We start from the raw sequence: 25,703 nt of genomic DNA on the forward strand, positions 1-25,703 counted from the left end.
ATACAGATGAAAATTAAGGAAAAGCGACAGGCTATAGTCCATGGTCTCGGACCGCATACTATAGTGTGCCATTTTTCATGTTTTCGGAGGATTTGAAAAAAGGTGAAAATCACAGAAAAGCGACAGGCTATAGTCCATGGTCTCGGAGCGCATACTATAGTGTGACATTTTTCATGATTTCGGAGGATTTGAAAAAAAGGTGAAAATCACAGAAAAGCGACAGGCTATAGTCCATGGTCTCGGAGCGCATACTATAGTGTGACATTTTTCATGATTTCGGAGGATTTGAAGAAAAGGTGAAAATCACAGAAAAGCGACAGGCTATAGTCCATGGTCTCGGAGCGCATACTATAGTGTGACATTTTTCATGATTTCGGAGATTTTGAAAAAAGGTGAAAATCACAGAAAAGCGACAGGCTATAGTCCATGGTCTCGGAGCGCATACTATAGTGTGACATTTTTCATGATTTCGGAGGATTTGAAAAAAAGGTGAAAATCACAGAAAAGCGACAGGCTATAGTCCATGGTCTCGGACCGCATACTATAGTGTGCCATTTTTCATGATTTTTGAAGATTTGAAATACAGATGAAAATTAAGGAAAAGCGACAGGCTATAGTCCATGGTCTCGGACCGCATACTATAGTGTGCCATTTTTCATGATTTTTGAAGATTTGAAAAAAAGGTGAAAATCACAGAAAAGGGACAGGCTATAGTCCATGGTCTCGGACCGCATATTACAGTGTGCCATTTTTCATGATTTTGGAGGATTTGAAAAAAGGTGAAAATCACAGAAAAGCGACAGGCTATAATCCATGGTCTCGGAGCGCATACTATAGTGTGACATTTTTCATGATTTCGGAGGATTTGAAAAAAATGTGAAAATCACAGAAAAGGGACAGGCTATAGTCCATGGTCTCGGACCGCATATTACAGTGTGCCATTTTTCATGTTTTCGGAGGATTTGAAAAAAGGTGAAAATCACAGAAAAGCGACAGGCTATAGTCCATGGTCTCGGACCGCATACTATAGTGTGCCATTTTTCATGTTTTCGGAGAATTTGAAAAAAGGTGAAAATCACAGAAAAGCGACAGGCTATAGTCCATGGTCTCGGAGCGCAAACTATAGTGTGACATTTTTCATGATTTCGGAGGATTTGATAAAAAGGTGAAAATCACAGAAAAGCGACAGGCTATAGTCCATGGTCTCGGAGCGCATACTATAGTGTGACATTTTTCATGATTTCGGAGGATTTGAAAAAAAGGGGAAAATCACAGAAAAGGGACAGGCTATAGTCCATGGTCTCGGACCGCATACTATAGTGTGCCATTTTTCATGATTTTTGAAGATTTGAAATACAGATGAAAATTAAGGAAAAGCGACAGGCTATAGTCCATGGTCTCGGACCGCATACTATAGTGTGGCATTTTTCATGTTTTCGGAGGATTTGAAAAAAGGTGAAAATCACAGAAAAGCGACAGGCTATAGTCCATGGTCTCGGACCGCATACTATAGTGTGCCATTTTTCATGTTTTCGGAGGATTTGAAAAAAGGTGAAAATCACAGAAAAGCGACAGGCTATAGTCCATGGTCTCGGAGCGCATACTATAGTGTGACATTTTTCATGATTTCGGAGGATTTGAAAAAAAGGTGAAAATCACAGAAAAGGGACAGGCTATAGTCCATGGTCTCGGACCGCATACTATAGTGTGCCATTTTTCATGATTTTTGAAGATTTGAAATACAGATGAAAATTAAGGAAAAGCGACAGGCTAAAGTCCATGGTCTCGGACCGCATACTATAGTGTGCCATTTTTCATGATTTTTGAAGATTTGAAATACAGATGAAAATTAAGGAAAAGCGACAGGCTATAGTCCATGGTCTCGGACCGCATACTATAGTGTGCCATTTTTCATGTTTTCGGAGGATTTGAAAAAAGGTGAAAATCACAGAAAAGCGACAGGCTATAGTCCATGGTCTCGGAGCGCATACTATAGTGTGACATTTTTCATGATTTCGGAGGATTTGAAAAAAAGGTGAAAATCACAGAAAAGCGACAGGCTATAGTCCATGGTCTCGGAGCGCATACTATAGTGTGACATTTTTCATGATTTCGGAGGATTTGAAAAAAAGGTGAAAATCACAGAAAAGGGACAGGCTATAGTCCATGGTCTCGGACCGCATACTATAGTGTGCCATTTTTCATGATTTTTGAAGATTTGAAATACAGATGAAAATTAAGGAAAAGCGACAGGCTATAGTCCATGGTCTCGGACCGCATACTATAGTGTGCCATTTTTCATGTTTTCGGAGGATTTGAAAAAAGGTGAAAATCACAGAAAAGCGACAGGCTATAGTCCATGGTCTCGGAGCGCATACTATAGTGTGACATTTTTCATGATTTCGGAGGATTTGAAAAAAAGGTGAAAATCACAGAAAAGGGACAGGCTATAGTCCATGGTCTCGGACCGCATACTATAGTGTGCCATTTTTCATGATTTTTGAAGATTTGAAATACAGATGAAAATTAAGGAAAAGCGACAGGCTATAGTCCATGGTCTCGGACCGCATACTATAGTGTGCCATTTTTCATGATTTTTGAAGATTTGAAAAAAAGGTGAAAATCACAGAAAAGGGACAGGCTATAGTCCATGGTCTCGGACCGCATATTACAGTGTGCCATTTTTCATGATTTTGGAGGATTTGAAAAAAGGTGAAAATCACAGAAAAGCGACAGGCTATAATCCATGGTCTCAGAGCGCATACTATAGTGTGAAATTTTTCATGATTTCGGAGGATTTGAAAAAAATGTGAAAATCACAGAAAAGGGACAGGCTATAGTCCATGGTCTCGGAGCGCATACTATAGTGTGACATTTTTCATGATTTCGGAGGATTTGAAAAAAAGGTGAAAATCACAGAAAAGGGACAGGCTATAGTCCATGGTCTCGGACCGCATACTATAGTGTGCCATTTTTCATGATTTTTGAAGATTTGAAATACAGATGAAAATTAAGGAAAAGCGACAGGCTAAAGTCCATGGTCTCGGACCGCATACTATAGTGTGCCATTTTTCATGATTTTTGAAGATTTGAAATACAGATGAAAATTAAGGAAAAGCGACAGGCTATAGTCCATGGTCTCGGACCGCATACTATAGTGTGCCATTTTTCATGTTTTCGGAGGATTTGAAAAAAGGTGAAAATCACAGAAAAGCGACAGGCTATAGTCCATGGTCTCGGAGCGCATACTATAGTGTGACATTTTTCATGATTTCGGAGGATTTGAAAAAAAGGTGAAAATCACAGAAAAGCGACAGGCTATAGTCCATGGTCTCGGAGCGCATACTATAGTGTGACATTTTTCATGATTTCGGAGGATTTGAAAAAAAGGTGAAAATCACAGAAAAGGGACAGGCTATAGTCCATGGTCTCGGACCGCATACTATAGTGTGCCATTTTTCATGATTTTTGAAGATTTGAAATACAGATGAAAATTAAGGAAAAGCGACAGGCTATAGTCCATGGTCTCGGACCGCATACTATAGTGTGCCATTTTTCATGTTTTCGGAGGATTTGAAAAAAGGTGAAAATCACAGAAAAGCGACAGGCTATAGTCCATGGTCTCGGAGCGCATACTATAGTGTGACATTTTTCATGATTTCGGAGGATTTGAAAAAAAGGTGAAAATCACAGAAAAGGGACAGGCTATAGTCCATGGTCTCGGACCGCATACTATAGTGTGCCATTTTTCATGATTTTTGAAGATTTGAAATACAGATGAAAATTAAGGAAAAGCGACAGGCTATAGTCCATGGTCTCGGACCGCATACTATAGTGTGCCATTTTTCATGATTTTTTAAGATTTGAAAAAAAGGTGAAAATCACAGAAAAGGGACAGGCTATAGTCCATGGTCTCGGACCGCATATTACAGTGTGCCATTTTTCATGATTTTGGAGGATTTGAAAAAAGGTGAAAATCACAGAAAAGCGACAGGCTATAATCCATGGTCTCAGAGCGCATACTATAGTGTGAAATTTTTCATGATTTCGGAGGATTTGAAAAAAATGTGAAAATCACAGAAAAGGGACAGGCTATAGTCCATGGTCTCGGACCGCATATTACAGTGTGCCATTCTTCATGTTTTCGGAGGATTTGAAAAAAGGTGAAAATCACAGAAAAGCGACAGGCTATAGTCCATGGTCTCGGACCGCATACTATAGTGTGCCATTTTTCATGTTTTCGGAGGATTTGAAAAAAGGTGAAAATCACAGAAAAGCGACAGGCTATAGTCCATGGTCTCGGAGCGCAAACTATAGTGTGACATTTTTCATGATTTCGGAGGATTTGATAAAAAGGTGAAAATCACAGAAAAGCGACAGGCTATAGTCCATGGTCTCGGAGCGCATACTATAGTGTGACATTTTTCATGATTTCGGAGGATTTGAAAAAAAGGTGAAAATCACAGAAAAGGGACAGGCTATAGTCCATGGTCTCGGACCGCATACTATAGTGTGCCATTTTTCATGATTTTTGAAGATTTGAAATACAGATGAAAATTAAGGAAAAGCGACAGGCTATAGTCCATGGTCTCGGACCGCATACTATAGTGTGCTATTTTTCATGTTTTCGGAGGATTTGAAAAAAGGTGAAAATCACAGAAAAGCGACAGGCTATAGTCCATGGTCTCGGAGCGCATACTATAGTGTGACATTTTTCATGATTTCGGAGGATTTGAAAAAAAGGTGAAAATCACAGAAAAGCGACAGGCTATAGTCCATGGTCTCGGAGCGCATACTATAGTGTGACATTTTTCATGATTTCGGAGGATTTGAAGAAAAGGTGAAAATCACAGAAAAGCGACAGGCTATAGTCCATGGTCTCGGAGCGCATACTATAGTGTGACATTTTTCATGATTTCGGAGGATTTGAAAAAAGGTGAAAATCACAGAAAAGCGACAGGCTATAGTCCATGGTCTCGGAGCGCATACTATAGTGTGACATTTTTCATGATTTCGGAGGATTTGAAAAAAAGGTGAAAATCACAGAAAAGCGACAGGCTATAGTCCATGGTCTCGGACCGCATACTATAGTGTGCCATTTTTCATGATTTTTGAAGATTTGAAATACAGATGAAAATTAAGGAAAAGCGACAGGCTATAGTCCATGGTCTCGGACCGCATACTATAGTGTGCCATTTTTCATGATTTTTGAAGATTTGAAAAAAAGGTGAAAATCACAGAAAAGGGACAGGCTATAGTCCATGGTCTCGGACCGCATATTACAGTGTGCCATTTTTCATGATTTTGGAGGATTTGAAAAAAGGTGAAAATCACAGAAAAGCGACAGGCTATAATCCATGGTCTCAGAGCGCATACTATAGTGTGAAATTTTTCATGATTTCGGAGGATTTGAAAAAAATGTGAAAATCACAGAAAAGGGACAGGCTATAGTCCATGGTCTCGGACCGCATATTACAGTGTGCCATTCTTCATGTTTTCGGAGGATTTGAAAAAAGGTGAAAATCACAGAAAAGCGACAGGCTATAGTCCATGGTCTCGGACCGCATACTATAGTGTGCCATTTTTCATGTTTTCGGAGGATTTGAAAAAAGGTGAAAATCACAGAAAAGCGACAGGCTATAGTCCATGGTCTCGGACCGCATACTATAGTGTGCCATTTTTCATGATTTTTGAAGATTTGAAATACAGATGAAAATTAAGGAAAAGCGACAGGCTATAGTCCATGGTCTCGGACCGCATACTATAGTGTGCCATTTTTCATGATTTTTGAAGATTTGAAAAAAAGGTGAAAATCACAGAAAAGGGACAGGCTATAGTCCATGGTCTCGGACCGCATATTACAGTGTGCCATTTTTCATGATTTTGGAGGATTTGAAAAAAGGTGAAAATCACAGAAAAGCGACAGGCTATAATCCATGGTCTCAGAGCGCATACTATAGTGTGAAATTTTTCATGATTTCGGAGGATTTGAAAAAAAGGTGAAAATCACAGAAAAGGGACAGGCTATAGTCCATGGTCTCGGACCGCATACTATAGTGTGCCATTTTTCATGATTTTTGAAGATTTGAAATACAGATGAAAATTAAGGAAAAGCGACAGGCTATAGTCCATGGTCTCGGACCGCATACTATAGTGTGCCATTTTTCATGATTTTTGAAGATTTGAAAAAAAGGTGAAAATCACAGAAAAGGGACAGGCTATAGTCCATGGTCTCGGACCGCATATTACAGTGTGCCATTCTTCATGTTTTCGGAGGATTTGAAAAAAGGTGAAAATCACAGAAAAGCGACAGGCTATAGTCCATGGTCTCGGACCGCATACTATAGTGTGCCATTTTTCATGTTTTCGGAGGATTTGAAAAAAGGTGAAAATCACAGAAAAGCGACAGGCTATAGTCCATGGTCTCGGAGCGCAAACTATAGTGTGACATTTTTCATGATTTCGGAGGATTTGATAAAAAGGTGAAAAATACAGAAAAGCGACAGGCTATAGTCCATGGTCTCGGAGCGCATACTATAGTGTGACATTTTTCATGATTTCGGAGGATTCGAAAAAAAGGTGAAAATCACAGAAAAGGGACAGGCTATAGTCCATGGTCTCGGACCGCATACTATAGTGTGCCATTTTTCATGATTTTTGAAGATTTGAAATACAGATGAAAATTAAGGAAAAGCGACAGGCTATAGTCCATGGTCTCGGACCGCATACTATAGTGTGCCATTTTTCATGTTTTCGGAGGATTTGAAAAAAGGTGAAAATCACAGAAAAGCGACAGGCTATAGTCCATGGTCTCGGAGCGCATACTATAGTGTGACATTTTTCATGATTTCGGAGGATTTGAAAAAAAGGTGAAAATCACAGAAAAGCGACAGGCTATAGTCCATGGTCTCGGAGCGCATACTATAGTGTGACATTTTTCATGATTTCGGAGGATTTGAAGAAAAGGTGAAAATCACAGAAAAGCGACAGGCTATAGTCCATGGTCTCGGAGCGCATACTATAGTGTGACATTTTTCATGATTTCGGAGGATTTGAAAAAAGGTGAAAATCACAGAAAAGCGACAGGCTATAGTCCATGGTCTCGGAGCGCATACTATAGTGTGACATTTTTCATGATTTCGGAGGATTTGAAAAAAAGGTGAAAATCACAGAAAAGCGACAGGCTATAGTCCATGGTCTCGGACCGCATACTATAGTGTGCCATTTTTCATGATTTTTGAAGATTTGAAATACAGATGAAAATTAAGGAAAAGCGACAGGCTATAGTCCATGGTCTCGGACCGCATACTATAGTGTGCCATTTTTCATGATTTTTGAAGATTTGAAAAAAAGGTGAAAATCACAGAAAAGGGACAGGCTATAGTCCATGGTCTCGGACCGCATATTACAGTGTGCCATTTTTCATGATTTTGGAGGATTTGAAAAAAGGTGAAAATCACAGAAAAGCGACAGGCTATAATCCATGGTCTCAGAGCGCATACTATAGTGTGAAATTTTTCATGATTTCGGAGGATTTGAAAAAAATGTGAAAATCACAGAAAAGGGACAGGCTATAGTCCATGGTCTCGGACCGCATATTACAGTGTGCCATTCTTCATGTTTTCGGAGGATTTGAAAAAAGGTGAAAATCACAGAAAAGCGACAGGCTATAGTCCATGGTCTCGGACCGCATACTATAGTGTGCCATTTTTCATGTTTTCGGAGGATTTGAAAAAAGGTGAAAATCACAGAAAAGCGACAGGCTATAGTCCATGGTCTCGGACCGCATACTATAGTGTGCCATTTTTCATGATTTTTGAAGATTTGAAATACAGATGAAAATTAAGGAAAAGCGACAGGCTATAGTCCATGGTCTCGGACCGCATACTATAGTGTGCCATTTTTCATGATTTTTGAAGATTTGAAAAAAAGGTGAAAATCACAGAAAAGGGACAGGCTATAGTCCATGGTCTCGGACCGCATATTACAGTGTGCCATTTTTCATGATTTTGGAGGATTTGAAAAAAGGTGAAAATCACAGAAAAGCGACAGGCTATAATCCATGGTCTCAGAGCGCATACTATAGTGTGAAATTTTTCATGATTTCGGAGGATTTGAAAAAAATGTGAAAATCACAGAAAAGGGACAGGCTATAGTCCATGGTCTCGGACCGCATATTACAGTGTGCCATTCTTCATGTTTTCGGAGGATTTGAAAAAAGGTGAAAATCACAGAAAAGCGACAGGCTATAGTCCATGGTCTCGGACCGCATACTATAGTGTGCCATTTTTCATGTTTTCGGAGGATTTGAAAAAAGGTGAAAATCACAGAAAAGCGACAGGCTATAGTCCATGGTCTCGGAGCGCAAACTATAGTGTGACATTTTTCATGATTTCGGAGGATTTGATAAAAAGGTGAAAATCACAGAAAAGCGACAGGCTATAGTCCATGGTCTCGGAGCGCATACTATAGTGTGACATTTTTCATGATTTCGGAGGATTTGAAAAAAAGGTGAAAATCACAGAAAAGGGACAGGCTATAGTCCATGGTCTCGGACCGCATACTATAGTGTGCCATTTTTCATGATTTTTGAAGATTTGAAATACAGATGAAAATTAAGGAAAAGCGACAGGCTATAGTCCATGGTCTCGGACCGCATACTATAGTGTGCCATTTTTCATGTTTTCGGAGGATTTGAAAAAAGGTGAAAATCACAGAAAAGCGACAGGCTATAGTCCATGGTCTCGGAGCGCATACTATAGTGTGACATTTTTCATGATTTCGGAGGATTTGAAAAAAAGGTGAAAATCACAGAAAAGCGACAGGCTATAGTCCATGGTCTCGGAGCGCATACTATAGTGTGACATTTTTCATGATTTCGGAGGATTTGAAGAAAAGGTGAAAATCACAGAAAAGCGACAGGCTATAGTCCATGGTCTCGGAGCGCATACTATAGTGTGACATTTTTCATGATTTCGGAGGATTTGAAAAAAGGTGAAAATCACAGAAAAGCGACAGGCTATAGTCCATGGTCTCGGAGCGCATACTATAGTGTGACATTTTTCATGATTTCGGAGGATTTGAAAAAAAGGTGAAAATCACAGAAAAGCGACAGGCTATAGTCCATGGTCTCGGACCGCATACTATAGTGTGCCATTTTTCATGATTTTTGAAGATTTGAAATACAGATGAAAATTAAGGAAAAGCGACAGGCTATAGTCCATGGTCTCGGAACGCATACTATAGTGTGCCATTTTTCATGATTTTTGAAGATTTGAAAAAAAGGTGAAAATCACAGAAAAGGGACAGGCTATAGTCCATGGTCTCGGACCGCATATTACAGTGTGCCATTTTTCATGATTTTGGAGGATTTGAAAAAAGGTGAAAATCACAGAAAAGCGACAGGCTATAATCCATGGTCTCAGAGCGCATACTATAGTGTGAAATTTCTCATGATTTCGGAGGATTTGAAAAAAATGTGAAAATCACAGAAAAGGGACAGGCTATAGTCCATGGTCTCGGACCGCATATTACAGTGTGCCATTCTTCATGTTTTCGGAGGATTTGAAAAAAGGTGAAAATCACAGAAAAGCGACAGGCTATAGTCCATGGTCTCGGACCGCATACTATAGTGTGCCATTTTTCATGTTTTCGGAGGATTTGAAAAAAGGTGAAAATCACAGAAAAGCGACAGGCTATAGTCCATGGTCTCGGAGCGCATACTATAGTGTGACATTTTTCATGATTTCGGAGGATTTGAAAAAAAGGTGAAAATCACAGAAAAGGGACAGGCTATAGTCCATGGTCTCGGACCGCATACTATAGTGTGCCATTTTTCATGATTTTTGAAGATTTGAAATACAGATGAAAATTAAGGAAAAGCGACAGGCTATAGTCCATGGTCTCGGACCGCATACTATAGTGTGCCATTTTTCATGTTTTCGGAGGATTTGAAAAAAGGTGAAAATCACAGAAAAGCGACAGGCTATAGTCCATGGTCTCGGACCGCATACTATAGTGTGCCATTTTTCATGTTTTCGGAGGATTTGAAAAAAGGTGAAAATCACAGAAAAGCGACAGGCTATAGTCCATGGTCTCGGAGCGCATACTATAGTGTGACATTTTTCATGATTTCGGAATCACAGAAAAGCGACAGGCTATAGTCCATGGTCTCGGAGCGCATACTATAGTGTGACATTTTTCATGATTTCGGAGGATTTGAAAAAAAGGTGAAAATCACAGAAAAGCGACAGGCTATAGTCCATGGTCTCGGAGCGCATACTATAGTGTGACATTTTTCATGATTTCGGAGGATTTGAAAAAAAGGTGAAAATCACAGAAAAGCGACAGGCTATAGTCCATTGTGACGAAAAGGCGTGACGAAAAAGCGTGACGAAAAAGCGTGACGGAAAAGCGTGACGAGGATTTGAAAAAAAGGTGAAGATCACAGGAAAGCGACAGGCTATAGTCCATGGTCTCGGACCGCATACTATAGTGTGCAATTTTCCATGATTTTTGAAGATTTGAAAAAAAAGATGGAAATCACGGAAAAATGACAGGCTATAGTCCATTGTGACGAAAAAGGGGCGTGCATTGGGCGTTTAAGTTAAATAACTCAGAAACTACAAAACATTTCAAAGTAAAAAGTTCCAGCATGTGTGCCCACAGTAAGCTGAATTATAAAAAGTGTGAATGGAGTTTCTAGGTGAAAGTGACTTGATTTGAAAAAAGGTGAAAATCACAGAAAAGCGACAGGCTATAGTCCATGGTCTCGGACCGCATACTGTGTCAGTCTGTGTGCCATTTTTCATGATTCCGGAGGATTTGGAAAAAAAGGTGAAAATCACAGAAAAGCGACAGGCTATAGTCCATGGTCTCGGACCGCATACTATAGTATGCAATTTTTCATGATTTTGGAGGATTTGGAAAAAGGTGAAAATCACTGAAAAGCGACAGGCTATAGTCCATTGTCTCGGATCGCATACTATAGTGTGTCATTTTTCATGATTTTGGAGGATTTGAAAAAAAAGATGGAAATCAAGGAAAAGCGACATACTATTGTCAATGGTTTCGGACGGCATACTATATAGTATGTCGTTTTTCATGATTTTTGAGGATTTGAAAAAAGATGAAAATCACGGAAAAGTTACAGGCTATAGTCCATGGTATGCCATTTTTTGGGATTTTCATCTTTTTCTCATGTAAATACAACAAATTGAGCAGGGCACTGCAGGGAGTTGAACCCCGTTCCAGTAAACCAGGAGTACCACACCAGTGCCTTAGTTTTGGCTTTGTTGTAGTTTACAGGTCCAAAAACAATCACATTAATTTACATTTCATCAGTAAAGTCAGTTCACAATTTAACTTCCAATTCCATTTTTCCCTCTTTTTCCCATTCCAAATGTGTTTGTCTTATGTCTTACTGTATGTAACGCCAGCAACGCTAGCCTTTGGAAGGAAAAGCTTGTAATGTAGTCTCAGCACTATAACAGCTTTGCGAGATAGACTACCAATTAGTGTCCCCCCCAGTGTCCCCCCAGTGCATCCGCAGTGTCCCCCCAGTGCCTCCCCAGACAATGCCCCCCAGTACCTCCCCAGTGTCTCCCCAGTGTCCCCCGAGTGCCTCCCCAGTGTCCCCCCAGTGCCCCCCCAGGGCCTCCCCAGTGTCCCCCCAGTACCTCCCCAGTGTCCCCCCAGTACCTCCCCAGTGTCCCCCCAGTACCTCCCCAGTGTCCCCCCAGTACCTCCCCAGTGTCCCCCCAGTACCTCCCCAGTGTCTCCCCAGTGCCCCCCCAGGGCCTCCCCAGTGTCCCCCCAGTGTCCCCCCAGGGCCTCCCCAGTGTCCCCCCAGTGTCCCCCCAGGGCCTCCCCAGGGCCTCCCCAGTGTCCCCCCAGTGTCCCCCCAGGGCCTCCCCAGTGTCCCCCCAGGTTCTGTAGTGTGTTTGTACTCCCTACAATTAGGTTACCAAGTCTAAAAGATGAAAATCACGAACAAAACGACATACTATAGTCCATGGTTTCATACTATAGTCCATGGTTTCATACTATAGTCCATGGTTTCATACTATAGTCCATGGTTTCGGACGGCATACCTATAGTCTTTTTCATGATTTTTGAGGATTTGAAAAAAAGATGAAAATCATGGAAAAGCGACAGGCTATAATCCATCGTCTCGGACCGCATATTACAGTGTGCCATTATCATGATTTCGGAGGATTTGAAAAAAAGGTGAAAATCACGGAAAAGCGACAGGCTATAGTCCATGGTCTCAGACCGCATACTATGGTGTGCCATTTTTTATGACTTTGGAAGATTTGAAAAAAAGGTGAGAATCATGGAAAAGCGACAGGCTATAGTCCATGGTCTCGGACCGCATACTATGGTGTGCCATTTTCAAAGACTTCGGAGGATTTGAAAAAAATATGAAAATGACGAAAAAATGACATACTATAGTCCATGGTTTCGGACGGCATACTATAGTGTGCCATTTTTCATGATTTCGGAGGATTTGAAAAAAAGGTGAAAATCACGGAAAAGCGTCAGGCTAGTCCATGGTAGAGGGCAGCACAGGTCCATAACATTGGACACGGTCCGAAACAGGACCGGTGATATCTGAACCGAACCGCTACGGATCCGAGAAACATTCTAATTTGCCGCACCCGCCCCGGATCGTTCAATCGTCCAATTGTTCAATGATTTCAATCGTTCAACGATTGAAATCGTTGAACGATCTTGAACGATTGAACGATTTTAATCGTTGACTGGGCACAAAATAATTGCTGTGCAAACATGATTCAATATTAAACGATTAAATGGCATGAGCAAACAGGTACCTCTCTCTCTGTTATATGCGTTTATTGACAGCATGAATTTATTTATTAACATTAGTAGCTAATAAATAATAAAGACAAACTCACTGCTTGTGTACTTGCTCTATATGATTGCAGAACACATAAAAAAAAACATAAATAACAGTATTTGTGTGTGTGTGTGTGTGTGTGTGTGTGTGTGTGTGTGTGTGTGTGTGTCTGTGTGTGCGCGCGCGCGCGCGTGCGTGCGTGCGTGCGTGCGTGCGTGCGTGCGTGCGTGCGTGCGTGCGTGCTATTGTAATTATTTAGTACAGAAAGTGAATGGACCTCACTGCACAAATTCACATCCAAAATAGGGGCAGGTATAAATAAGATTTATCTTCTTCCTGCTCCTTTTCTTTTCTGTTATGGAATATGTAAAATAAAAAGTAAAATTAATATAATCATGTAAAACCATAACTGAAATTAAATAAATACATATGAAATTAAATGAAATACCTTTCTTTTATTTTTTTTATTAACAGAAATTGGATTAATCAATGTAACTTTGGCATAACAGCATTGGTTATTGAAGATATAATATGAGAAAATGTACATGAACGGTTCAATATAAATGTGAAATTACATTTTATAGGTAAAACACAATGGAGTAAATTGAGTCCAATTGCCTTCGATCTGTTAGAAAGTATTGTATTTGAAGTTCCTAGTAAAGGATACTGGTTCTGTTCAGATCTTTTTTTTTTGGCTTTTCTGCCTTCATTGATAGTATCAAGTGAAGACTGACAGGAAAGAGGGAGAGAGAGAGAGAAGGGGAGAGAGAGAGAAGGGGAGAGACACACAGCAAAGAGAGAGAAGGGGAGAGACACGCAGCAAAGAGAGAGAAGGGGAGAGAGAGAGAAGGGGAGAGAGAGAGAAGGGGAGAGACACGCAGCAAAGAGAGAGAAGGGGAGAGACACGCAGCAAAGGTGGTCATGAACGGGACTCGAACCGGCCGAAGCCTGTATGTGGCATAAGCGCCTGGACCACTTGATACACAAAATAATAGAAAATGCTCGATAGTGGGCTCGGTAAGAACCCGGCTCGATAAGCCTGATCGATAACGTGCTCGTTATCAATAAAATCACACCCGTGTGAACTGAGTGGTGTAAGGTCTTATATAGCCTGTCTGACGTAATGAAATCATGTCTGACGTAATGAAATCACACCCGGGTGAACAGGGTGAACATAGCAACCATGCTCATTTTTTCTGCACTAACAAAGCCAGTTGTAGTGACGTAATGAAATCACACCCGGGTGAACAGGGTGAACATAGCAACCATGCTCATTTTTTCTGCACTAACAAAGCCAGTTGTAGGAGTGGTTTACACCACTCAAAAAATGAATGAGCTACAATGACATTAGCGTGTGGTTTTTTTTAACTGTTGCATAATCTCAATATCACACTGGAGCCCCGTGGTCTCCCAGCCACCAAGCCCCTAACCCGGATAAAAGTTCATGCTCACAGGCTGAGCAGCACGCTGAGAGACCCAGGGCCCGTCCATCCATCTTCAACCGCTTATCCGTAGTCGGGTCGCGGGGGCAACAGCTCCACCAGAGTGCTCCAGACTTCCCTCTCCAGAGCAACATTAGTGACTTCCTCCTGGGGGATTCCGAGACGTTCCAAGGCCAGTGAGTCGATGTATTTCCTCCATCTGCGCCTTGGTCTGCCCCGGGGGTCTCCTCCCAGTGGGACGTGATCCTTGGTCTGCCCCGGGGGTCTCCTCCCAGTGGGACGTGATCCTTGGTCTGCCCCGGGGGTCTCCTCCCAGTGGGACGTGATACTTGGTCTGCCCCGGGGGTCTCCTCCCAGTGGGACGTGATCCTTGGTCTGCCCCGGGGGTCTCCTCCCAGTGGGACGTGATCCTTGGTCTGCCCCGGGGGTCTCCTCCCAGTGGGACGTGATCCTTGGTCTGCCCCGGGGGTCTCCTCCCAGTGGGACGTGATCCTTGGTCTGCCCCGGGGGTCTCCTCCCAGTGGGACGTGATCCTTGGTCTGCCCCGGGGGTCTCCTCCCAGTGGGACGTGATCCTTGGTCTGCCCCGGGGGTCTCCTCCCAGTGGGACCCCCAGGGCCCGCGCGGGACTGAATTCACCTCTCACACTCCCATCAAACAGACAGTGTATATACAGGTCCATCCCATGTAATTAGAATATTTTGTAAAAGTTAATTTTCTTCCGTAATAAACTTTCATATATTCTGAATTAACTCTTTGAGAGTTTCAAGGATTTCTATATAGTTTTTAGACTTCTCTATGGCAGAATGGCGTTTTTGAATGATTTATTGAAAATTCTCTGCTGTGAATGTGTGACAACGAAAGACCTTCAGAGAAAGCTTGGCTTGTCTGCTTCCAGGAAAAAAATGAACTGAGTTGATAAAATGTTTAGTTGTGGTGTTGGAAGCCATTTAAAAGAGCCTGCATTTACACTGGGTAGTGTTTCTAGGACAACAAAAAAAGTTATGACCGGTTGAAGTTTTATTTTCTAAATAACTTTTTTTCTGCTGGGCGTACATAGCCATGCAATATCTCATTTTAAAGGGTGAGTTGTCTAGTTCAATTAAAATAAAATAAAAAGTTTCTCACATGTACCACTGTAGATATTTTGCCATCTATAAATAGCATGGTCAGTCATGATCAATCTGACCTATCCAGCTAAAAGTCCCCCTAGCTCTGAAATGGAACATCATATAAACTCAATTCTTTTTTGGGGTAAAATTAGACATTCTAACGCACATTTTGATATATACCATGTTTACATAGTCTTACCAGTACCGTGTCTATTCATGCATGTATCTCAAAAACCTGTTGTGAAGAAACAGTTTTGATAAAAAACTCATCCAAGGACATTGTTTTGATATGACTTTGTGCCCATTATATGTATCAAAATATAGACTTGAATGTATACTGTATTATAACAAAAAAATTGGGTTCTTACCATCTACCGTTACAGAGTAAATCACAGTTGAAACTCGCTTAGTCAAACCATAAACCTCAGACTAGTTAACAAAATAGCCATGACAGGTCTAACTCATTGTAAAAGCTTGTCTTTTATTTTTTATGACTACTAACATAATACAATTATAATAAATATTACAGAAAATAAATAGGCCTACATACAAAACAGTTGTCCCCAAACTCCCCAGTGTCCCCAAACCACTGCATTCCAGTTGTTCTTGACGGTGTGTGTGTGTGTAGGCTAAATTTAAAAAAAACAACAACTGAAATGAATGAATGCATCCGGTTCAGTGTCGGAGAACTCCATCGCAGTCTTGACTCTTCGTCTTCATCATCATCATCATCATCATCATCCTCCTCCTCCGATGCCAGTTCTAAATATATAAAAATAAACATTTAGCTGTAGTCAGCCCGGCCAATAGCCAGTTGGGGGGGGGACGTAGGCTATCTGACATCATCGTCATCATCATCATCACACGGAGACACACTAAACAATGTACAATCATGATTGTATACAATATACAATGAATGCAATTATCATGCAAGCTCAGACGTCAATGAAACGTCATACAGATCTTATATAATACGCTACTGTTAGCTTCACTCCCCGTCCCCCCTCCGATCCTTGTAGCAACGTCATCATAACCACGCGTTGCTTCAGTAAACGATGCATGTTTGTTCTCCGTCTTTGTAGACAGTAAATAAAAGGAGCGAACATTACTCTAAAGATCAGATCGCCTATAAGGCACGCTACAATATAAAATACTTGTACTGCCATGCGTGCATGCCTGCTACGATACATTTGTACTGCACCAACCAACCGATCGACACCAACCCCCCCCTCCAGCCCTTAGCCAGCACCAATGCACCGACCAACACCATTAGCCAGCACCTTCGGTGCTGGCTAATGGCTGGGGGCCATCGTGGTGAGTCATTCTGGCGTCATGATCTGACTAGTAGTAGTAATTATCCAAGCATCTATTTGTAGCGATCATCTTATGATTTCTGATCACTATAGAAGGGCATTTTCTACAATAAGATTACCTCAAAACATTCCGGGTTGATCGTCTTCTTCAATGGTTTCCCGGTATAGCTCATCGGACGACGATGGGGAGACAATGAAAAAAGGAGGGAGGGAGCAGCGAGTCTCGCTGTAAGCACTGGACCAGGGCTACTCCGCCTGGAGAAGGCGACTGGGACGCGTATGGATCAATACTACTACCACAAAACTCGCTCAAATAAATAGTACTGCTTTCAACTTTTTCTGCTAGAAAATCGCTCGGGCGAGACGGCAAACAGGCAAAACAATGAAAACTATGAAGACTCCCTCTGCCCCCACTGTTTACAGGGGGTGGGACCAGCTTCCAATGGCAACACGTACACGTGTGTCACGTGACACGGGTTTTCTGGGTAATGTAGTTGGAATATAAGCTCAGGAATTTAAACAGCGCTTCGGAGCATATTAATATGTTTAGATTCATCAAAAACTGTGAAGACGCCAATTGGCGTCATTGATCATTTACGGAATTCTGATGAAGACGCCAATTGGCGTCTTTCATCTTCTAAGGGTTAATTGTGCATAAAGTGAATTATTAAAACTTTTTTTTTTTTTTTAAACGTGATGATTATGGCGTACAGCTCATGAAAATCAAAAAATCCTATCCCAATGAATTAGAATATTTTACATTGACAAGCTTTGTGTTGATGCTGATCTTCCTTTTCCAGGCTGTCACAGGCATCTAAACATATGTATTCTCTCCTAAAATGTTAATATAAAACTGAATTATAAAAAAAAAAAAATTAAAAAAAGAGAGATTTCCAACTTTACATACAAGCAATTAAAATTGCGCAATTAAAAACAATATAGGGCCTAACATGTTTACAATGTACAAGTTTATGCTTAATCAAACAAGTGCTTTACTGGCCTTGTTAAACATATTAAGCACTTGTGAGATGATTGCGTGACATCAGATGCCTATAATAATCCCTGTGGTATCACTGTGATGGGATCGCCTTCGCCGGTCTAGGCTACATGACTGCTTCTCCGTCTTTGTAGACAGTAAATAAAAGGAGCGAACATTACTCTAAAGATCAGATCGCCTATAAGGCACGCTACAATATAAAATACTTGTACTGCCATGCGTGCATGCCTGCTACGATACATTTGTACTGCACCAACCAACCGATCGACACCAACCCCCCCCTCCAGCCCTTAGCCAGCACCAATGCACACGAATGGGTACAATTAATATAGTAGCCTACAAACATATTCCATTCGGCGATGCAACTGTCTGTGATGTGTCATGTAGCCTTGGTGCGTGCGTGCGTGCGTGGACATGACAGCTAGACAAGCGAGGTGAGAGGGAAACAGTGTAGGGTAGTCCTACGGCTATTATTTAACTCATGCAGGTGTTCGTTCTGTATTTATTTAAGATACAACACACCAGTTGCAGGGCTTGCAAGTTGTATGTGCGTGCGTGCGTGCGTGCGTGCGTGCGTGCGTGCGTGCGTGCGTGCGTGTGTGTGTCTGTGTGTGTGTGTGTGTGTGTGTGTGTGTGTGTGTGTGTGTGTGTGTGTGTGTGAGTGAGTGAGAGGGGGGGGGAGGCGGGCAGCAAGGCAAGCGGGGGAAACTTTTTTATTGGCTTTTTCCATCATGTAACTATGGTTTCCATACGTTGTTTGGTCGTATTGTAGTTGTTCATGTCACAAAAACGAGGGCGAGAAATTAAGGAAGGATCAGCTGTTTGGGATCACTTTATAAATGTCGTGCCGACGTGAGTGTACTCCAAAACCGACGCTCGTATTTGGGGCAGATGTTACACTCCATTGATAAATGAGGGCCTCAGAGTTACAGACCTGTAAGGGTCCATTTGGTTCCATGAGACTTACAGACCTGTAAGGGTCCATTTGGTTCCGTGTTACACTCTCAGAGTTACAGACCTGTAAGGGTCATTCAGGGTCATTCACTGTGTTTCTGGCAAAAATTGAATTTTGACAAAAAAACAAACAAACAAAAACTGACCTTTAGAACCCTTATACATCCTGACCTCTGACCTTTAGAGCCCTTCTTACAAACCCCTCCCTCCTCCTCTTTCAGAACAAACCAATCACAATGCAAGACAGAGACACGTTTATCATATTTGGCTTTTCTCTTTATTAAAGCAAGCTTCAGAATCATAATCAATACATTGACACGATCGTAGACAGAAACACCCACAAACGTCACATCCGGTTTTAGCCCGGGGTAAACAAAATGGTCTTCCCCATAGAGTTATAATAGCGTACGATCCTTTGGATCACTTTCAGAGCCATTTGTTGGATGATAGAAATATTGACAGCCAAGACAAATCCATCAGAAGGACATCTGGAACACTCGCCCTCGAAAGTTGACTTATTATTACGTATACGAGACGATTTAGCCATGGTTCACATGGCGCTCGTCTGTCATGGCGGAACTTCAACCTATTTTATGCACTTTTCGCATTTAGAACGTTAACGTCTATACATATATGTTTAGATTTCAAATATAAAGTGCTCGCCCCAGAGCCACGGATGTTACAATCCTCCTCGGGTGGGTAAAAGTACCTGTGTCTTCCGCATTGTTCAATAAAAAGCGTTTTAATCCGATCGGTGGCCATTTTATCAGTGTTATAATGCACCAACCCACAGGGGCGCATAGTTGAAAGCGCATGGCCAGAAACTGATTAAACATTGCTTTTTATTGAACAATACGGAAGAGAACCGGTACTTGTAGAATTGTAACATGGTGGCAGCGGTGGCCGAACGGTTTGCGGAGCGGTCTTGATACCGGAAGGTCGCCAGTTCGAATCCCCGGACCGGCACGTTAAAATTACCACCGCTGATGTGCCCTTGAGCAAGGCATTGAACCCCAACCATGAAATGTTCTATGAGCAGGGCGTGGCTGTAAACAAGCATCTCGAGCTTGGTCCACTTACCCTGGGTAAACAAATAACTTTGCTTTGCTTTGGCCCTGGGGTGAGCACTTTATATTTGTAATCGGAACATTTGTGTAGGCGTTAGCCGCCGTAAGGACTGTAAATGGAGAATGTGCGTAAAACACTTCAGTCCAGACCAGGGCTACCATGAGCTCACAGCGCGCTGCGAGTTTGTAGATCTTTTGTTTATGCTGGGGACCTGGGGTTCAAGTGGTTTATAGTCAGAGTACTTGGCACGGAGCCATCGTTGTGCGGTCGAAACGAATGGTGTCGGTAGCCTACTTGGAATTCACTAAAACATGTTCTATAAACATCAGATTAATTAATGGCTTTTTAAAATGTATATATTATGATAAGTTTCAGTGATCATATCTATAGAAAAGTGTCTCTTACCATGCGAATATATCAGTCCATTGTGTTGTGCTGGATCATGTCCATGCAGTCAAAGAAAAGTGGCAACAAGGATCTGTACCTGTGATCTGGCAAGCCATGACGCCTACTTTTAAATTAGTAGTATTTAAAGCATCTGCGTTTGAAAACCCAACACCCAAGAACTCTGAACTTCCCCCCGGCTCCACCCCCCAGCTATATTGACGCCCCTGATGACAAAAGTCGGTGTCGGTGTATTGTCACGTCACAGTTTTACACGAAAAACCGTGAAATGTGTTTTAGTGCAATCTTAGTGCAGATTAAATCTTGTTTCTGCGTGTTGGGCTCAGACGTCAACAAGCCACAGCAGGAAACAGCAACAGTGTGAGACGTGGAATATCTTATCTGCTGCTTCCTGAGTCACTGGTTCCCAAAGTGGGGTCCGGGGACCCCCAGGGGTCCTTGAGGGAGTCCCAGGGGGTCCCCAGATAAATGATAGTTAGGAACCAAATGGACCCTTATGGGTCTGTACTCTGTAACTCTGAGAGTGTAAAGATGGAACCAAACGGACCCATTTGTACACTCTCAGAGTTAAATTAACATTGATTTAACAATATATATTGGTGTCCCAGAGATAGAAATGCCATTAAATGGGGGTCCGTAGACTAATGCATGTCAAACTGGGGGTCCTAGAAATTAAACGGGTTGAGAATCACTGCTAGAGCTGTAAAAACCTTCCTCTCATGGGGGTCCCTGGCATATCTTTTCTAATGGGGGTCCGCGGGTCCTTGGCATGAAAAGGTTTGGGAACCACTGTCCTAAGTGCTCTCCGTCTCATTGTCATGGTAACTGATTCTGTTCTCTTCTGTTCTGTCCATCCAGCTTTTTAAGTCTGGCTCTTCAGTCTGGGTCTGTGGGAGTGTCTCTTCATGGAAGGCTTTCTCCAGAACCTTTAGGATGGACCTGCTGCGGAACACGTCCTTGAAACCCTGACCCAGGACCACGTAGAGCAGCGGGTTCAGGCAGCTGTTGACCAGTGCCAGGGCGTAGGTTATGGGGACCCCGAAGTCAAGCATTAGTTCGTTTTTGGACACTGGATAATTGACACCGAAAATCAGAAGTACGATGTGAAAGGGGAGCCAGCACAGGAAAAACGCCACGATAACGGTCGCTATGATTTTGAAGGAGCGACCCGACTGGCGGTTGTTCCGGAGCCGGTAGATGATGACGGAATAGCAGGAGACGACGACGGAGAAGGGAACCAGGAATCCCGCGACGAAAGTAGTGACGATCATGACCCTAAATCTGAACGTTTGCAACTGTATCTCTCCGGCTGTACGGTTACTGTAGTCAGCGACGAGTGCATAGTTGTTGTAGCACCAGACCTCATCACGAGAGTAGGGCCGTGTGTCCCTGAAGATGAAGTGAGGGGAGCTGAGAGCCAAGGCCAGAACCCAGACAGCCAGACTGACCCAGGATGCCTTTCTGACGGTGCGGTAACCACTGCACCGCGCCCACAATGGACGCACCACACCGACACATCTATCCACGCTGATGACCGCGAGTGTGAAAACGCTGGCGTACATGTTCACGTGGAAAACCATACCTTCCATCTTGCACATGAACCATCCAAAAGGCCAGTGTCCGTACAGAGCGTTCTCTGTGATCGCCAGCGGCAGGAAGGCCGTGACCTGGAAGTCGGCCACGGCGAGGTTGAGGTACCAAACGGTGCTGACGGTTTTCTCCATCCTGAAGCCCGTCGCCCAGATGACCACACCGTTCCCCGACACACCGAGAACGCACACCACGCTGTAGATGACCGCGGACATGATGTTGATGGATGTTGATGGATGTCCAGATCCTTCGTCTTCATAGTAGTGTGAGTCATTTTGATGATCAGCAGGTGTGGTCAGATTCTCCATCGTCCTAAGACCTAAAAATAACAAAAGAAAATTAATATACAGGTACATGCCTTGTTTTAATACGGGGGGGGGCACCTTTTCCTCCTTTTCTCTCTATTTTCCTAGAAATATTAAGTCAAGTGTCTTTGAGACTGACGCTGTCTGTTTCAAATCCAATTGGCAGCTATTGCTTAATTTTATAGCTAGCAGGTTGAAAAGAAGAAGGCTTCAGGATTGTAGTATACTCAGCAAGTCTTTTATTAAGTTGCTAAGGAGTCACAGAGTTTGAACAGCTCGCAGGGTGGCAGTAGCCTATCTCGTTATGACTGCAGATGGTCGCTTGCACTGAGCGTATATCGATTTTGAATATAACGGGGGTGTGTGTGTGTGTGTGTGTTTGTGCTTCCTCTGACTCTGAGCAATGCGCAACAGCACTATCTCCCTCTCTCTGTTTCTGGCACAACAGCGCCCCTACTGGTACTCATGAGTCACACATGAGTCACACACAAACATAGTCACAAACATAGGTTAACATCACGGACATTGCTGTTCCTTGGAGTGGTTGCACCACTCAAAAATAAGTCGAGTTGTCCTGTCGAGTTGAAACGCTGCCTTGAATTGGTTGGAATGTGACATTTAGAAGACAACGGCAAGTCGTCAACCCCCCGCCGCGGGGGGAGAGGTGTGAAGAGCATTAGAAGAGATGCAGGGAGAGAGTGGCCAATGGAATTGCACGAAAAACACGGTCATCCTGACCTTTCACCCGTCAGAGTAGTAAGTGAGTTGAGTTCAGACATGATAAATCATTGTCTCCACCAGGCCGAAGGCATGGGGAGAGAGTATGTTTTGCACTCCGTCCGTGTGTGTGGGTGTCCGTCCGTCCTTCCTTCCGTCCTTCCTTCCGTCCGTCTGTGTACAGCTAATCTCCGGCACCGTTAACCCGGTCGATGCCAAACTTTGCGCACACACACTCCCTGGATGCCAACGATGAACCTCTGCCCCGCATTTTCCAGAACGGCCTGTTATAGCGCCACCATGAGGCAGCTTTCCACATGTTTTACCTAAAACTGCACCGATCTGCGTGCAACGTTGCATGCACACTCCCTAGAGGCCAAGGACAAACCTTTGACCTGCATTTTCCGCATCTGCCTTTTATAGCGCCACCAGGAGGCCGACTTTTGTAAAACACATTTTTTGATATTACTCCTCCAGATTCTGTCCAAAAATCTCACAAATCGTTACACAGTATCTCTATGGTCATGTGCTCAAGTCGGATCTGTCCGATATTTCATATTCCATCCTAATTGGCTATAATTGGCTTTCACAGTTTGCAAGATTGCCCCGTTTTGAACAAAAGCCTCAAATCATGAACGCAGCATGCAATTTACGTGAAATCTTTCACACATTTTCTTACTGGGCTGAGGAATATATCCCACCCTTTTCACATTGGCCTGTTATAGCGCCACCAACAGGTTGATTTTTGCAAATCACATTTTTGGAACAAAATGCCTCAAATCATCCAATTGCCATCAAAGGCAAACATGTTTATATTACTCCTAAACATTTTGCCAAACATCTCACACAGTCCTATCCTCCTGGTGGAGACCTGTGCCCAGAAGGGCACTTTTTCTAGTTAGGTCTGTTTCCCTAATAATAATAATAATGTCTCTGTCAACCATATATACCCTCTATAGTTACATTAATTATAATAATGTGTGCATCTTAGTTAAATTAATTATACATGCACAAGGCCATTTCCATGTCCGACAACACACAGACAATTATATAGATATACATTTCCTATAGGCCTACATCCTTAAGGTTCACTGCTAGCAGCATTAGCAGGAGCATTGTTTACCTGTACGCTGGTGGTGGTGTTATCCTGTACGCTGGTGGTGGTGTTATCCTGGTGGTGGTGTTATCCTGGTGCTGGTGGTGGTGTTATCCTGGTGCTGGTGGTGGTGTTATCCGGGGACAAGAGGCTATCCTCCGGGAGCTCAATGAATAAACCAAGTCGTCACTAAATAAAAACCTCTGGGTATTCGAGGCAAACTAATCACTGACTCACTGTCACAGTCTTCTTCTTCGGCTGCTGGTGGGGGGGTGGTGGGTGGGGGGTAGGGGGGGCAGTCGCAGAGTTTTCCCATAAAAGGGAAAGTGGTCCTATTCATTTTAGGTTTTATCCTACTGACAGCAGCGGTGTAAACACACACGCACGCGCGCACGCACACGCACGCGCACGCGCGCGCGCATGCACGCACACACGCACACACGCACACACACACACACACACACACACACACACACACACACACACACACTGTAAACACACACAGTGTAAACACAATGAGCTATCCCTGCCTGACAGAATGTTGAAATCGTGCGCCTGCTGCTCGCCGCTGGAATATACCATGTGTTGAGATATAGGGGGAAATACATGTTGTAGTCAATATAATAATACTTTGTGAAAACTATTATATCATCTTGTTCAAATTTGCATTTGTAGCTATCTTTCTGTAGGCTAATTTAATAATGGAATAATCAACACGGATAAACAAAGAGACATTCATGGATTCATTTTTTCAAAGTCACATTCATTTTTTCCCCTGGAGCCAATTAAGGTATGGCAGCTGCCATAGGGCGATTCATACTCCTATTTTACCGCTGTTTCGGCGCTGTAGTGCTGAAATGATTTCGGCTCGTCAGAAATTTTCATTAGCACCGAAGAGCCGACTTTAGGACGGTACCCGCCCCCCGAACCTCAAATGACGTCACATTGTAGGCTCTACAGAGCCGAATCGACTTTTATTCGGCTCTAAAATAGGAGTATGAATCGGCCCATAGCCTGTCATACCCAAATTACGTCCCTGAGGCCATACAGTAGCACAGAACACATTGCTATACGCACAGGCAGGCAGGCAGGCAGGCAGGCAGGCAGGCAGGCAGGCAGGCAGGCAGACAGACAGACAGACAGACAGACAGACAGACAGACAGACAGACAGACAGACAGACAGACAGACAATCGGAGATCGGTCATAATTTTATAATCGTGCACTCCTAAATAAATGCATGAATAAAAAAAAATCATAGATAGTCCTACCGGTTACTAAATACAGCTCATGCACATTTTACAACACCAGCATTTTCTAAGTGATATGTAATATGTTAAACGTAGTGTAAAAAACGATATAATAGCAATCATTGTTGCATGTCTATAAATACAGTAAAATATAAATCTACCCGTTTCAGAGTGTATAAGAGAAAAAGAGGTGTGTTGTTCTGACTGTGGTCGGTGAACAGGAAGCAGCAGCAGCTTCTAGAAGTGTCTACACTGATAAGACATCAATACCACCACGAGAGTGTCACTCTGAAAGTACTGATAAGACATCAATACCACCACGAGAGTGTCACTCTGAAAGTAGCAACGAATAGGAGATCTATAAACACACGTGTCGTGATGCACCGCGTGGTGAGCATGTAGACGACAACAACAGGAGACTCTTGCTCTGAAGGAAGTCAAGGACTTCAAGCAGGGCTGGACTGGGACAAAAAATCTGCATTTTCGCGTGAATTTGGCCCAGAGCAGCCCACCACAACCTAGCGCGCAGATAGCAGAAACTCTACGGCCCGCTCCGTCGAGGCAGATAGCAGAAACTCTACGGCCCGCTCCGTCGAGG

At 42.9% G+C, this 25,703-nt stretch overlaps 2 protein-coding genes across 2 annotated transcripts in view; both read right to left on the reverse strand.

Moving 5' to 3' along the window:
• LOC306936382 (uncharacterized protein) overlaps window positions 1-25,703 on the reverse strand; it is a gene marked incomplete at its 5' end in the record, with an annotated part of 450,465 nt that overhangs the window by 171,556 nt on the left and 253,206 nt on the right. The gene's annotated exons all lie outside the window — the stretch shown is intronic.
• LOC306936378 (chemerin-like receptor 1) lies at window positions 20,332-24,005 on the reverse strand. Its single transcript, XM_079519869.1, has 2 exons — window positions 23,885-24,005; window positions 20,332-22,058 (listed from the first exon to the last, which is right to left on the reverse strand). The coding sequence occupies exon 2, from the start codon at window positions 22,045-22,047 to the stop codon at window positions 20,944-20,946; it is 1,104 nt and encodes a 367-aa protein (XP_079375995.1). The 5' UTR covers window positions 22,048-22,058; window positions 23,885-24,005; the 3' UTR covers window positions 20,332-20,943.

Source organism: Electrona antarctica (assembly GCF_951216825.1).
Source record: "Electrona antarctica genome assembly, chromosome: 14".
Lineage (NCBI taxonomy): Eukaryota > Metazoa > Chordata > Actinopteri > Myctophiformes > Myctophidae > Electrona > Electrona antarctica.

Coding starts and splice junctions, on each gene's coding strand:
- LOC306936378 (XM_079519869.1), bottom strand. CDS start 22,047: ATGGAGAATCTGACCACACCTGCTGATCATCAAAATGACTCACACTAC.